This window comes from Barbus barbus (genome assembly GCF_936440315.1).
Source record: "Barbus barbus genome assembly, chromosome: 35".
NCBI classification, from domain to species: domain Eukaryota; kingdom Metazoa; phylum Chordata; class Actinopteri; order Cypriniformes; family Cyprinidae; genus Barbus; species Barbus barbus.
In genome coordinates this window covers 16,618,091-16,634,645 of record NC_136763.1, presented here as the reverse complement: position 1 = coordinate 16,634,645, position 16,555 = coordinate 16,618,091, and the positions used below count along the sequence as shown (strand labels likewise).

The following is a 16,555-nucleotide window of genomic DNA, read 5'->3' as shown; positions in this document are numbered from 1 at the left end:
AAAAAAAACTATTAAAAATGTTATTATTGTTTTTTCCATTCTTTTTCTGACAGTGTTAGTAATGTTTATTTAACCAAAAAAATGTGACTGGAACATGAATTTACATTTGATTGAAAACTGAGGACTTTGCCTCTTCATTTCAGAACACCACCGCACACCATATGCTTGTTCATTCACTGAAGTTAATTTATACATTTTATAGATTTTTTCAGCAGATAAATTATAAAAAACATTGACAGCCAATCAAGCCAATTGGAAAAGCCCAAGCATTTAAAGCGGCAGGAAATTTCTAGAATGTCTCCTAAACCATCCTCAGATTCACAGCCCTGTGTCATCCAAAGACCAGGAAAGCAAACTATCAATAGTAGGTGTCAGGTGTATGAACATCTAAATCTGGAGTCTAATGAGAGAATTATAAGTTTAAAAATATCAACATGAAAGTCTAGATCTGAGGTGATGACATTTGCCTAGCAGGTATATTTTTGTGTGGTCTGTCTGTCAGGTGTTATCAGCGTTCCTGGTTCCAGCCCCGCTTGATTAACCAGACTGTGGAAGTGCTAAAAGAGCTGGCAACCATGGCAACCTCTTTGCAAATGTTAGCGGTAATTGTTTTCTTTTCCCCCTTCTCGCTAAATTTAGCAGGAGCCCACTTTGTAGCTGTACAGGTTATAAGTTCACCCAAGGGCAAAGAGAGGTTGAGGTGCATCCGAACCGGGAGGTGGGTGTCAGGGGCGCGAGCAGGAGGCAGAAAGATGGGGACGGCAGGTGTCTGATCTCCCCTGAGACTCTGCCTCAACAGTAATTATCTTCATCAGCACTCTGGAGACACCACCAGTTAAATACCAACACACACACAAACGCACAGCTTTCTACAACCACAAACACACATGCAGTTGAAAGCTAAAAAATATGCATATACATACAAATAGAGTTAAATGAAATAGATGCACTGATGTACTCACATAAAAACAAATAAACAAAAATAATTATAAGTAAAGGAGTAAATAAATCATGTCTATGGATGCATAAAAAACCTCATGCTCTGGTAAATCGTAATTATGGCAAAATGTTGAAATCATGAGACAAAACTAAAATAAAAATTCATAATTATGAAAAAAGTTAAAATTGATAAAAAGTCATAATATAGACATATCTATCCATCTATCTATATATATATAGATATAGATATATAAACTTAATTGTGACTTACCATATTTGTTTTAATATCATAAATGTTGTCTTTTTAAAATCTCATGACTGATTTTTTTTTCCTCCATCTCATTTTGTCAATTAAGACTTATGTAAATCAAAGCATGATTTATTTTTTTCTTATGTAGTGGAAATAGGCTTCCATATTATAATGTGACTGCCTTCTTATATGTGTGATATTCAAAATGTTTAAAACATCAATTGACAACAAAAATCCAAATAATATATACCTTTATCCACCTTATTTTTCAACGTGAAAGTAAGCCGTTTTCTGTGTATGTGCAAGACTTGTGGTTCTTTAGCCACTGTAGGGAAATAGCGAGAAAAAGGAAAGGGAAGGGAAAGGGAAGTGGTATGTGGCCAAGTATGGTGACCCATACTCAGAATGGGCAGCCAATCAAGTCGTGGTATTGAGGGTGGAGAGAGTGTTGGTTATTTACCCCCCCCTACAATCCCTGTCGGACCAGAGACTCGAACCCATGATCTTTGGGTTACAAGTCCGACTCTATCCATTAGGCCACGACTGCCACAATATCAAAGTGCAGTAAACTGTAAAAATGTTTGCACTACAAAAAAAACAAGGTGGATAAAGTCACAAGAGAACAACTAAAGCTCAGTGACACCTACATAAAATCCTATTTCTGAACTTTTTCCATGAATAGTCAAGTCAATATTTTCAAATTCAGAGAATAAAATGCTATTCCAAAACGGTCTGACTTTTGGTTAGAGTTTCATTTTTGGCGAGCTAGAAGTGACAACCATGACATTCTGCAGTAATTGTTAAATGTCAAAGAATGGCATAAAAATTAAATTCCCAATTTCCTCACAAGTCATTCTAGATTAAAACTGTTCAACTACTCAAATAAGTGCTACAATTTTATCAACCGCTCACCATGCTTCAATTCAACAGTGTCACTGTAAAATCAAGTGTTAATAGTTTTAAGAGAATGTTAATTGCTTTAATGTCTCAGGTAATTAAATAAACTTTGTTTAAATATGCCATGTGAAGTTAAAATTAGTTACATTTTTAAAGCCATGTTTCAGCACACCGCATTCTCTTTCAGATCGGTTACACACGCTGTGATGGTTCCTTGAACTACCAATGTTGTTGAGGTAAGTCCGTCTCCCTCTAACCAACCAGGCCATTGCAAAATGCCACCATATATATCACAAAGCTTAAAAATAAGGTACTTGTTTTAACAATGTTTGTATTCTTTTTCTATATTATCTATGATCGATGGAAAAAAGTTAAAATAATAAATCACCATCCTCAAAAAGTACTGTAAAAGTAAATAAAAAAATACTAATATAACCATTTAATGTCTCTTTTGATCTTATTTTATGGTCTTCTTTTTAGGCTGCTTCCCAAACCGAAAAAATAAATAAATAAAGATAAAGGCTTGCTTTTGTTATGCACCATGATCAGTTTGTACCTAGCACAAGCGGTACTGCTACTCTTATACCACTACCTGAAAAAAAAAAAAAAAAAAAAAAAAAAGGAATTTATGTATGACGGCCTTAAGAATTGTGAAATTATTTTGGGAAGGAGATTGATCAACAACTAGGTCAACAAACAAGATAGATTACGGTCTCCTCGTAAAAGCTGGGAAATGCATGTAGAGTCTTAAACCTTGACTGAATGATTCAGAGAGTCGAGACTGTTAACAATCCATCAGTTTTAGCCTACTAACCAAAGATGCAGTCAATGATTTCAGAAGCAACCAATGGGAAAGCAGACGGTGGAATGACAATAGAATTTACTTTTATGGGTATAACAACACCTTAAGCTTTGTCCCGTAGGCTACACCTCTCCACACTACTTAGAGAACATCTGAGCTGCATAAATGTGGACAAACCCCACAATCCTAAAACAACCTTATTCTCACCTGACCTAAACAGAAACATTTGCTTTCTTTTCAAGTTTGTATCCTTTATTAGCATTGAAAGAAACAGCTTCTCTAGATCCTCTGGGAGGCCAGATGTCTCTTAAGGACATGGTGGCCCACAGCAGATCTTGACTTATTGTTGTTCTCTCACAAAGGTGAAAGGACGAAGAAAAGCTGTGGCAGCAGTTGCATCAAATTCCACAAGATAGCAGATGCTCTGTAAGGCCCCCACATCAACTTTAGAAAGTCAGGCACAGAGTTAAGTAGTGTTGTCAAAAATATCGATATTTCGATAAATATCGATACTGAAATATCTGAACGGTACCAATATTAATTTCCCTAAGTATCGATACACCGATACTAGCCGAGCTATCACTTTCACTTCTCTCCAAAGGCGCGTGGACAAGCACCACACGTGACCGCACTCGTCTCCTTCGCTCTGGTTAAATAGCAAAAGTGAAGTGAATAGAAAGATGACTGCTCTGGTTGTTAAAGAACACAGCAGGAGCGCTATCTGTAGGGATCTATGATCTCCGCGATGCAGAGAACGCGCACGGAATCCAGTCATAAAAACGGAATTTACAGTTTAACGCGGAATGTCACGGAATTTGTCAAAGTTTGGATTAATTAATCAAAAGTAGGTCATTACACTTAAATCAAATCGCGATATGGACTAGTATCTGTAAATATTAAGGTGCAAAAGTCGATTTAAATATGAATCCTGCATGTTCTGCGCGTCTCTGTGTGAATGTGCTGCACGTGCGGTTGTGTTTACTAATGTGGCGCTCGCGGTGATTTCAGCGTCTGCCGTCTCAATGAGGACATAAATACATCAACAATATCTCCAGAACTGATCTGAAAGGCACTTTACGAGCATTTTACCATTTAATTTGAGTAAAACTAGCGTCATATCATACACACACAGAACTTTAGAAGTATTCACGGCAACCCGTCAAAATAAAAATTCGGTTTAACTTAGCCTTAGTAGAATGTACATAATACTACTACTGTTAATTTTTTTTAAAGAAATAATCACAAAATATTTAAATTTTAATAGTAAATCCCCTTCATTTGCCAAAAATGTAAATGTTTAATTTTCATTAATTCAAATATAAATGAATTAAAATTGTTTTATGCCTTCATCTGATATCCAGTAAAATTTAAATACACAACACAGAATTTCTGAGGGGGAAAACACATTTCATAAGGCTACTGTAAGAATAAATAAAAATTGTTTGTATGCATTCAAATAGCCTAATAGACATGCTAAAACACAGAATTTGGTAACAATAAAACATAAGGTGAGAAAAAAATAAAACATTTTATACGGCCCTAAACATGTCATTTTTGTTATACTTTTAATAAATTAAATGTTAAATTGTATAATTTTCATGATTTTAATGAATTAGACATGCATTTAGATTAATAGCATTTAATTTGACCATTAAAAAAAAAAAGAGTCCAGAAAAATTCAAACGAAAAAAAACGGAATCCAGAAAAATTTAAGTGGAAAAAATTGAATGTAGAAAAAAATAAATGTTATGAAGCAAATGAGAATATCAACAAATAGACCTTTGGATTTTAATTAGTACATGTATTAGTAAACGTTAGTTTCAATTAACATTTAACTAAGATTAATAAAAGATTAATAAATAAATCAACAAATGCAGTACCTCAAGACATTTTTTTGTTCATGTAAAATATACCGCATGTTCTCGACTTGTTACATTTATCTTTAAATTAAAAAAATTACCCCCTTAATATTGTGGCAGTTTTTTTCTCCGTGGTATCGAAAATGGTATCGAGTATTGATATTTTTCAAGGTATCGTATCGAAGTTAGAAATTCCAGTATCGTGACAACACTAGAGTTAAGTTTTTAGAGCCTTTTCTTCATCATTTATTTGAAAGAAGGAAGTGTATGGTATGCAGTCATAGATTTGATGTTATTTTGCTGCATTACTTTCTTAATTACATGTGAAATTACATTTGTGCATTTGGCACACTTTGTCCTGGTGTGTTTTCCTTGTGCATGAGGATCACAGATACTTATTTCATGCAATAAAATAGAAGCTAATTATTTAAAAGTCATACAATGTGATTTTCTTGATTTTTTGTAGATTCTGTCTCTCACAGTTGAGGTGTACCTACGATGAAAACTACAGATCTCTCCATTCTTTGCAAGTAGGAAAACTTGAAAAATCGGCAGTGTATTAAATACTCATTTGCCCCACTGTATATTCAGATTTGAGGGTGCAGTACTCCAATGGAAAGAACGGGCGACTGCACTGCAGTGATGACGAGGTCTATGCTAATCCAGCTGGATATGAAGGTAATATGCACACACTTCAAACTGAGGGGGGAAAAAAACACTCTAAGGTGCTGGAGAGGGTCTGCTGCTCTTGAATGTAATAGACTCCTGGCTCAGTCATTGCTCTTATAACCCTATTCTGATACCTGCACTGCTTCTCATTAACTGTGACTGATAAGAAAAAAAATAGTATTTTGGATTGTGTTTGGGTGGTGTGTGTAAACAGTAGTAAACAGTGGGTTTGAAATGCCACCATATGTTAATGACAACCAACTGCAAACAACATTTGCAACATTTAACTTCAATAACGTAACATTTTGAAGTTAAACAAGATGTTTAGTGTGAAAAATAAATGTAGGTCGAGCCTTTTATGCATTTGGACCAGGATCATGAAAAGTATGCTATGATAAGAGATGCACTGCAGCGATATAGACATTTTGGCTGATACAGAGTGAAGTGAAGTGACATTCAGCCAAGTTTGGTGACCCATACTCGGAATTCGTGCTCTGCATTTAACCCATCCAACGTGCACACACACAGCAGTGAACACACACACACCGTGAACACACACCCGGAGCAGTGGGCAGCCATTTTATGCTGCAGCGCCCGGGGAGCAGTTGGGGGTTCGGTGCCTTGCTCAAGGGCACCTCAGTCGTGGTATTGAGGGTGGAGAGAGCGCTGGACATTCACTCCCCCCACCTACAATTCCTGCCGACCGGAGACTCGAACCCGCAACCTTCGGATTACAAGTCCGACTCTCTAACCATTAGGCCACGACTTCCCCAGAGAACCAGTAGTAATGAAATTGATACATCTAAGATATAGAGGAGTTGAATAGATTTGGGTAAATTTTGCATTACAGCACTTTCTCCCCATGGATCTTCTGCAGTGAATGGGTGCCGTCAGAATAAGAATCCAAACAGCTGATAAAAACATCACAATAATCCAAAACACGACTCCTGCAGTTAACATCTTGTGAAGTGAAAATCTGTGTGTTTGTAATGAGCAAATTATTAGTTAAAACACCCTACAAACACAGTTTTTCACTTTAAAAGATGTTGCATCATTCACTGCAAAGTCAATATTTTGCATCCCTATTAATATTTCATTTTCCCCACCTGCTTGGACTTGGTTACATCGAAAGTAAAACTGTTTCAGATGTAGAAATAGTTATTAGTTTAGTTTGATAAAAAAAGAGTTTTTTTTCTTTAGAATAACATGCGATCATGAATCCTAAATCAAAATAATAAGACTGAACATGGATTATAGAAGTTATTATGATATTAATATGATCTATTATGATGTAATGTCATCTTTAACTAACATTATTAGTTTGCCTGACCATATGCACCATTACCAGAGTGCAACAAACTAAAAGCAAGCAGCTGCTTAGAGATCCGATCTCATTGCTTCTTGCCAGGCAGGCGTGAAGTGTTAGAGCAACTCAGGAGAACATGTTTAAGCATCTAGCTGATGGATGAGACACAATCACTATGCAAAAGAACACAAGATGGAAATAAATCAACATCCGTCCTTACAAAACCACAAGAGAGAATCAAATGTAATCACTCATCTGCTAAACATGAAATCTGCTGGGGTTTTCACCGATTTTACAAACTGATACGAATATTACAGAATTACTCAATGTGCCAAAGACCCAGACAGTGCAGGCAAGTCAATGGAGACTACATTTAGTACACTATTAGTCTGCCCTCAACATGACTTGTACATTAGGCTGCTCCATCAGCCAGACTCCAGAGAGAATGGAAATCTTAAGTCGATGAAGGATTGATTCCTAAAAGAGTTTTTGCAGGAAGACAAAAATAAAATAAAATTAAGCAACACAGCTGCTGTCCTCACTGGGGAAAATGGGTTTTACATTTGCATATTCATGAGGGCGTATTTACAAATCTGTATTGACCAATCCAATTCTTCCGAGAGAAGGAAAAGGAGCTTAAAAGCTAAAATGAGGAGATTTGAGGACAGGCTTATGAGAGCTTTTCTTGAGGTCTTTCAGAGGGCAATGCTGTTTCATTGTGCATAATAAAAAAAACATTAAACCAGAGAGATCATTTTTCACACACCGTGCAAAAAATTAAAAATGCATATCATTTTTATAATCACCCCATAATTTACATTCAAAACCTACTGTATTCCCATCTTCCATTCCCATATATCAAACCCTCTTTTTCCCTGGGTAACTCCGGCATAACTATTTAGAAACAATTAGTTGATATCAGATAAACATCAGTGAACAGTAAATATCTGTGCTGTTGCTAACTAAAATGAATACTATTAAAAATAATTGTTTCTGAAAAACAATAATAATTTCAAAAGCACATAAAATAACTAATAAAATAAATAAAAGCCATCATTCATGTTTCCTGAAAATTCTACGTTGTGATAATTTAGTGACTTTCAAAACAGAATAGAACTTTGTATTTTAAGTTTCAAAATCAGTCATAACATGAGAAACCTTTACAAAAAAAAGTATAAATATACATTAAAATGCTTCAAATTACCTCTACCTGCATCTCATCTCTACCCGTCTCTTACACATTTCTAGTAACACAGCAAACCACATGGACCTGCTGCATTATATGTTAATTATTTACCTAATTATCAGCATCTAATATTTTGAATCTTCATCTTTAAATACAGAAAGGAAGTTTGTATTTCAAGTTTTAGGATTTTTCATAACATGGAAATGTATAAATATACAATAAAAAGCTTTAAATGTTTCACTTCAGCCACAAAAGGAATAAAAAAAACTTAAGTAGGTAGAAATAATATAATATCATAATATAATGAGGTTCCTACCTGTTACACATTTCTAGTCACCTACTCCGTTATATGTTAATTCTATCCCTAATTATCAGCATCTGATGCTTCGACACACAGTGTTTAAGAAGTGGCCCAGTCGACTGTATCAGATCCTTCATAGCGCAGTCACAGGCCAGCAGTCTCCAGGGGTTAAAATCCTCATTATTAGTCATAGCTCGGCCCTAAACCCTTTGAAATGACTCTTCCTAATTAGCACCTCCAAATGGCCTCACAATTAATTAACTTGTGGAATCCTTGAGGGGCGTTTTGATTTAAGAAATTAACACATTTTCCCATTCCTGATTGTAACTAATTGGTTTACTTTATTCAGAAATGATAGCTGCCATTTATACATTTATCATGAATAATACAATACCAATGTTAAAACAATGGAGCTAATAAAGTGCTGCTTTACTTAAAAGATTGAATAAGTCCTATTTACACAGTTTTAGCATTTGCACAAGCTGATTAGAGATCAAATGGTGAAACTATTTTAATTTGGAACATCAATATTCCTTCGAAGTCACAATGTTGGATAACGAAGCAATGAGTTAATTAGCATGTGCTGGGGAAAAAACAAATAAAGTCATTTGTGACCTCTGAATGCTCTCAGCTTTTTCATAGTCTGATTTTAACGTATGACTTCCGTTCAGCAAGGTCAGGTGGGCACTGGATGAGCAGCAGCCTTTGACAAGTTTACAAGAGATCTCCGTTAGGCCGTGATGTGTGTGTGTTAGCAGAGTTGAGTTATGGGGAGTCAGCAGAGCATGCCAAAGGATTTAGATCGCAGAGATTTGCATCATGGGATACGCTTTTGCCTTAATCTCCTAAAGACAGCCATGGGCTGAAGGTGAAGGCAACTCTCTGCAGATATGAATTTAGCAATTAGCATAGTTAATAAGGAACATCATTCAGGAGGAGAGAGGTCTGGAGGACTGAGGTCAAGTCTGAACAAATGGAAGTGGGCGAAGACACTGAATAGTTCATAAAAATGAGATTTCACTCATATACCAGCTGCACTTTGGTTCCAATCATGCTTTTCCAAGCTCTTTTTTAAGCAATTACAATAAACTTTCAAAGAACTGCAGCTTTCAAGCTTGCAGAAGTTCTATAAAAGTGGTTCATATGACTCAAGTGCTACAAGCACACCATTGGTCAAAAGTAATGAATAAATTAGATTTTTTTTATAATAATACAGTAAAATATAGTATAAGTATGGTATGTGTGTGTGTGTATATTCACATACACACGGTGGATATAAAAAGTATACACACCCCTGTTAAAATGGCAGGTTTCTGTGATGTAAAACAAAAAACTGAGACCAAGTTGAATCATTTCAGAACTTTTTCCATCTTTAATGTAAACTATAACCTGTACAACTCAACTAGAAAACAAACTGAAATATTTTAATGGTGCTCCTTTAATGTTGCTGTAGGCCTCTTGGCAGCCTCCCTGACCAGTTTTCTTATCTTTTTTTTTTAATCAATTTTGGAAGGACATCCAGTGTATGATAATATCACTGTTGCGCCATATTTTCTCCACTTGATGATGACTGTCTTCACTGTGTTCCATGGTATATCTAATGCCTTGGAAATTCTTTTGTACCCTTCTCCTGACTGATACCTTTTAACAATGAGATCCCTCTGATGCTTTGGAAGCTCTCTGCGGACCATGGCTTTTGCTGTAAGATGCGACTAAGAAAATGTCAGGAAAATCCTACTAGAAAAGCTAAACTTTATTTGGGTTTAACCAGAGGCACTTTAAATGATGGCAGGTGTGTACTGACTGCTATTTAACATGAGTTTGAATCTGATTGCTTAATTCTGAACACAGCCACATCCTTAGTTTTAAGAGGGTGTGCACACCTATCCAACAACATTAGTTTATTTTTACTCCCCCTTTCCTAAAAGATTTTCAGTTTGCTTTTTAATAGAGTTGTACAGGTTATAGTTTACATACATAATTTACTCATAAATCAAGAAATTCGCTCTCAGCAGCATTCATGGGAGACCTGCACTGAACCTTTTTTTGTTTAACTTTTCAGTGCATTTCTGCTGATTTGGTAACTAAAAATGGTTTAAATTATTCATGAATCTGACTAATCTGGTCAATGATCCAATCGCAGTAGTTCTTTGAATAACAACATAACTTCTGATCTGTTTTTTACACAAATAATACTTTTATAATACCTTTATGATGGTCACTTGACCTTTTTGAAGCTTGAATGTTCCCATTGTTGCCATTCGTTGTAATTGCATGAACAAGAGCGAACCGCAGTTTAAGAATTTCTGCTTTTGTGTTCAATGGAAGAAGAAAGTGTTACAAGTTTGGAACAACAAGTTATAATAATAATGACAGAACTGTAATATTTAGTGAACTGTTCCTTTAATAAGCAATGTTTAAAATGCTCTTCAGCTTTTAACAATGAGCCTTTAGACATCCAAGGGAACACAAACCAATCAAATAAATATCTATATAGACTTTAAAAGTTTTTCACAACTGTCATTGACACAGCAGTTACGGTATAACAACTTTTAATTTGCTCTAACACAAAATACCGCCTCATCATAATCATCATTATAGATAAATTATCCCAAATGGACTGGAATAAAAGTCCCACAGGAGTATTCAAAAGAGACACCTCTCCTTCAAAAGACTGCCGACAGAACTCTAAATGATTGCCGCCTTCCTAAATTATTGAAAAAGCCTAAACAGCCCTCATGAGCAACAGAAATGGCTATTAACCTTGGCGAAACGATATTCAAATCCGGTTACAGCAAACTTGCTCTACTGTATCCCTGGCGGCCAGGAAATGTAAATGTGTTCTCGCTGTGGACAGATGGGAGAGACGCCTGCTGTTTGAAGTTCTTGCACCAGAGGAGTCGCACCCTCCCACCCCTCATTTAAAATATTCAGCACGCAGCCTCATCCAGCAGACTCCCCTGGTCCTGTTTCGACACTCCAGTCGAGCTTTTCAAGCTGCTGCAGCGTTGTGAGGCGAATTAGCCTTGACGTCTTCAATCTTTGCGTAAAGATTTTTCACCGCCCTAAAAAACGAACGCAGCAGCAAATGTTCCTTTAAGTTTGGCGATGCAGCCATGGTTGTGCTGGGGAAAACGGCTCTGGGATTATCTCTAGGTCCAGACAGGAATTTCTGAGGCGGCGTTAGCGTTATCGGCCATCGCCTGTCTAAAATCCATCTCTCTTTTTTTGTGCATTGTCATTGACAAGCCATCTCTAATTTTCGGGCTGTCATCAAAGATGGGAGTGAATTGCCGTGACACATACCTGCCAGACAACGCTCCTGAGCTCCACTACAGCAGACTGGCAGCTGGCTAATCACTGCCTCTTATCTCCATGGTAAAAGTCCAAAATAACAGATTCTGTAAAACCTCAGGCACTCAGTTGGGGGGTGCTTGAGCTTGAAGTTTTGTGCATTATGAATAAGGGCTGGGTATTGATAAACATTTCCCAATTCATTCTGATTCTGATTGACTAGTTGACCAAATTCTGAATAATTTGGGTATATTTAATGTCTCTTTTGATTACCAATGAAAAGTATGTAAAAGTAATTGGGTCATTCCGTGTCAAATCAACCAAATTTCAAAAACTTATTTTGATTTGTCAGTATTTTTTTCGGAATAAATATAAACGTGTATAGTGATGAAGGCCAAAATATTAAATGTCATGCTGAGGAATCCACAGTTTTGTAGAGAGGGGTCAAAATGACTTTCACCTGAGATTCAGAGTCAAATTACAGGGGGGTAAAAATGACTTAGAAAGATAACAGCATCATTATGTTATTTTTACACAGAGATTGGTAAGTCTGTTAGTAAAATCGGTTGACTTTAGCAATCTTTGATGCATTATTTTGCAATGGTGACCGTTCAAAAATGGTGACCGTTTTTTTTCTCCAAAGATTGCATGGTCGTAACTAAGGAGGTATTAAAGATATCTTTATGCCGTTTTAGATGTTGGGTCTTAACAAACTTTCCTTTTGGCAACTTCATTTGTAAAGCCCTATATGGTTCAGTTCCAGAGATATTGCAATTTCAGTAGTGAATTGTTAAATTGTACACATTTTCAGGGGTCAAAAACCAAATATGGGTCATTTTGCATACAGATGATACTTTTCTTTTAAACAGGAATGTCTAAATGTATATTCTTTTCCTCTATCAATTGCATAGCAAATACCTTTTTGAGTGCCATAAATATTCTTTTTCTGAAGTTTGCGTGCCTGCAACTCAAGAAATATTAAAGTTATCTTATTATGATTTTAGATTCTGGTTTCTATGAAACTTTTCTTTCGGAATCTTAATTTTTAAGGCCCTAAATGGTTTAATTCCAGACAGGCATGCAAAGTTTGGCACAGAATTTCACGTGAAAATTGTCATTTTGACCACCCTCTACAAAACAGTGGATTACTCAGTAAACATACATCGATGACATTTGATATTTTTGGCTTTATTCTTCATTTAGGTATTTCTTTGAACAACATCAAAAATTCGAATTTTTGTATCAGACTGATTGAGCTGTGTGTGTCTGAGTCACAAAAAAATTAAATAAATAACAGTTCATGAGAGTCATTTGTTCATGAATCAGTGTTCATGAACTAGTGTACAGTTATGCTGTTTGTTATTGTGTGCTGTCTGTGAGGAATCCTCATAAGAGACATATTTTCTTGTAATTATTTTGCAGTACACATTCATTTTTTTTTTTCTAATAACATGCAATTCTGATTGCAAACTGTACTGTATATTTGCGGACACTGAAAACGGTAACACTGGCATCGAGTAAAAGATAGATCCTGGGATTTCAGCAATCAATTTTGTGATCGTTAAAGTGAAGATCATGATTAATCGGAAAATGGATATTTTTCCCCAGCACTAGTGCAAACGACAAAGTATGCAGTCACTGATCAATAAAAACAGCTCATTGATCGTTGTCAGGAACTGGCTGACAGCCAGACTTCTAAGGAGATGGTGAAACATGGATTTGATCCAAACAAGAGAAGTCCAAACTGAGAGAAAAATGGAAAAAGCTGCTCTAATCTGCATCTTATTAGTGTCTGTATCAAATGTTTATATTAGTGCTTTTAAAATTTACAATAACATACACAATCTTAGAAATAGCGGATATAAACCTATGCATTAAAGTCTATTACCATAAAAATGCCACTTCTCTCAGATACCAAACAAGACTTAAATAAGTCATTTCATTAAAAATAATATAACTGCACTTGGCACTATGTACTTGCTCATTAGAGCAGGACCTCTCTCAGATGGATGAGGCTTGTGCCCTGTTGCAGCGGGTTGCATCTCATTATACGAAAGAAATGAAAATATATGCTTGCTAAGCACTCTGCATGCACTACTAAACCACATCTTATGGCAGCAGAGTGGACTGCATGGAGTAATGAAGTGATGCCTTATACACCAAATTGCTGTTGATCCAATGTCATTTTCTAGCACAGAACCTCTCTATATAACTTTGAAACTGCAGGTCAGGGACAAAATAATAATATTAAGGTCGAAAAAGTACCAGATATTAGAAACTGGGTGTATTTAAAGATTTAGTCATTTAATTAAAAATGAATTTAAACTGAAAAGCAGACTTTCATGATGACATCAATGCTGCATCCTGGGAGCTGAATCAATAAATTGAAAATCATTTCAGTCTGTGCATACTAAAGTCACTGGAAAGATGCTTAGGCAAAACGTCCAACGTTTAAAGTCCTTGTTTTGAGTACAAACTGACGTAAAGATTTATGAGATGCCATGCCTTTTGTGTGAAGCAATTTCAGATTAAAATTGTTTTAAGACGATATTGATGTCTGAAAGAAGCAGACGCGACATCTGTGGTGTTCAAAGGGGTTTATTGTGAAGCCAATAATGCGTAAACAGAATTTTGCTATTAAATTACGGCTGCTGTTATTATCAGATGCCTGTAGATTGGTGAGATTTTAGTATGAACGCATACAACACACCTGATAATTTAGGTTCAGATAAACCAAATCATTTCTAGGGCCCTATAAAACAGCTCTTTACAGGTAAAAAGTGTTTTTGCATGCCTTATTCCACTGATTCCAATGTAGTTTTAAGACAAAAACATCCATTCTTAAAGAAAGTTCACCCAAAAATGAAAATTTGCTAAAAACGTACCCTCAATCCATGCAAGCTGTAGATGAGTTTATTTCTTTATCAAAGAACATGTGTAGAAATTTAGTATTACATCACTTGCTCACCAACAGATCCTCTGCAGTGAATGGGACTGACTCTTTGGACTGACGGTTGGTAAGTTTTCAGCAAACTTCATTTTTGGGTGAACTGTTCCTTTAAAGACAGCAAGCCTCTGACAACAAACATATTTGTTTTATGTGCCAACAGCCACAGAACTATTTAGGGATATCAGTCAGGATTAAAACAGAATGGAAGGCACAGCTCAGATCTATTTAATGACCTACTTGAAACTTTTCCTCCGAGTTTTGTTCTATAATGTCAAAATATAGCCTCTGACTTCCATAAGTCTGAATTTCCATTGAAACCGCACTGTTGATCTACTTTGTCCTGTTGTCCTGGTTTACGGTTTATATGTGCACAAGAATCTTTCAGTACGCACATCAAATGACACCCAAAATAAGGAAACATTAAAAACTTCTTCATGTTGCAAGACCAAAAGAGGAAAACAAGACAATAGCCCAAAAATACAAGAATTATGACAGCAGGGAAATCTGCGTATACGGTATACCTAATATAAATATTAAAAATAACCTTTAAACCTTTGCTGTAGACTGACAGCAAATTGCTATTGGCCAGCTCAGCAGAAAAAGTTTCATCACTGACGGGTCAAAGGCTGATATAGATGGACGTGATTCTGGCCTATTGCTCACTGACTGAATGAATGGAGGACAAACCTGAAGGTGAAACGATCCGTTCTAGGCTTATGAAAAAAAAAGCACTCAAAACATTATTAAAAAGTATCACCTTTAGGAATCAGTATTCCAGGAAACATATATATATAGCAGAACACACAAGCTAATGTTTAAACTATTATTATCTTATGAGACTCTTGGTTAGAATCTTTAAAACAACATTTTCAGACTAGAAAATTTAGAATAGAACCTTTAGAAAAAAATTTAAGAAAATATCTAGAACGAAATAATTATCTTTAGAAGTAGAACAAAAACTTCTGAACAGAACCTCTGTCTAAATTAATTGCAAATCATCAGACCGCATTTGCGGATCATGCAATGTGTTTTATTAACATATTTATATGCAGTTATCAAATACCTTGTATACAGTTTGAACAGTAAATGAATAATCTGCAAAGCAGCACAGAGACCATCTATGTGTCATTCTATTAAAGCATATGTTCAAATCGCTGGTTAAATGAACAAGCAACGCCAGGTTAAATTATTATTTGTACATGTATTCATAATGTGCAGAATAAATCATCATTATCAGGCGCAACACTACGTTCTTCTGCTGGTCACAACACGCACTGGAGGACAAACACACAGATATGCGATCTGTTACCTGGGTTCGGCTCACAAGCAGTTGTTTAGTGCTCGCTGCTCGGAGTCCTCTCACAGCCGCCTGACATGCCATGGATGCCGCCATGTTGAACCGGAAGTAAGTCCTGTAGCGAGGACACGTGTGTGATCAGTGACAGTGAGCGTTGGCTGACTTCTTGCGTGAAACAAAGAACAGGATTGGACCGTTTACACTGCAACATTATTTATCATTTACCTCCCTAGCCGGTAGGACGAAAGTTCATTTGCACACAAATATCTGGTTGTATACAAATCTATATGAATGTTCATACTATAGGCTGTATGAACGTATTCAAGTATTATTGTATACATTCTTCTATACATATGTGAAGTGCAGATAATTACGTAGCCTAAATGTAGATAATTACATAAATGTTATGGAAGTATATTTAAATAACTGTTGAATTTTATGCCCTAATTTAATCAAATGTATTATAATAGGAAAATACATCCCCTCCCATAAAAGGGCAGCCTATAAAAATCGGTCATTAATGCTAAAATTAATAAAATAATATGTTTTCTGTTTATCCTAGTTTGTCATCATTTTTGTATTTACTAATTATCGCAAAAATACTTTTCTTTTCTGTTATTGCCAAAAGTCAACAATTTGCAAATTGCAATTCTACAATAATTTGCATTATTGTTATGAATAAAATTTTGAATAGCTGTTGAATAATGGAGCGTTTTCTTGTTATAATAAATTGTTTTGTTTTTTTTTTAAATGCAAATCTATTTTGCTTGGTATATTATTGCCAAAAGTGTGCTCTTTTGTTGTT

At 35.7% G+C, this 16,555-nt stretch overlaps 1 protein-coding gene across 1 annotated transcript in view; it reads right to left on the bottom strand.

The window, feature by feature from the left end:
* Positions 1-15,866, bottom strand: part of LOC306855419 (succinate--CoA ligase [GDP-forming] subunit beta, mitochondrial) — a 116,597-nt gene extending 100,731 nt beyond the window's left edge. Inside the window, exon 1 of the mRNA XM_079394129.1 lies at positions 15,763-15,866. Within this exon, the coding sequence (XP_079250255.1) occupies positions 15,763-15,846 (84 nt within the window). The 5' untranslated portion in view covers positions 15,847-15,866. The remainder of the gene's footprint in view (positions 1-15,762) is intronic.
* Between the last annotated feature and the right edge of the window lie 689 nt (positions 15,867-16,555).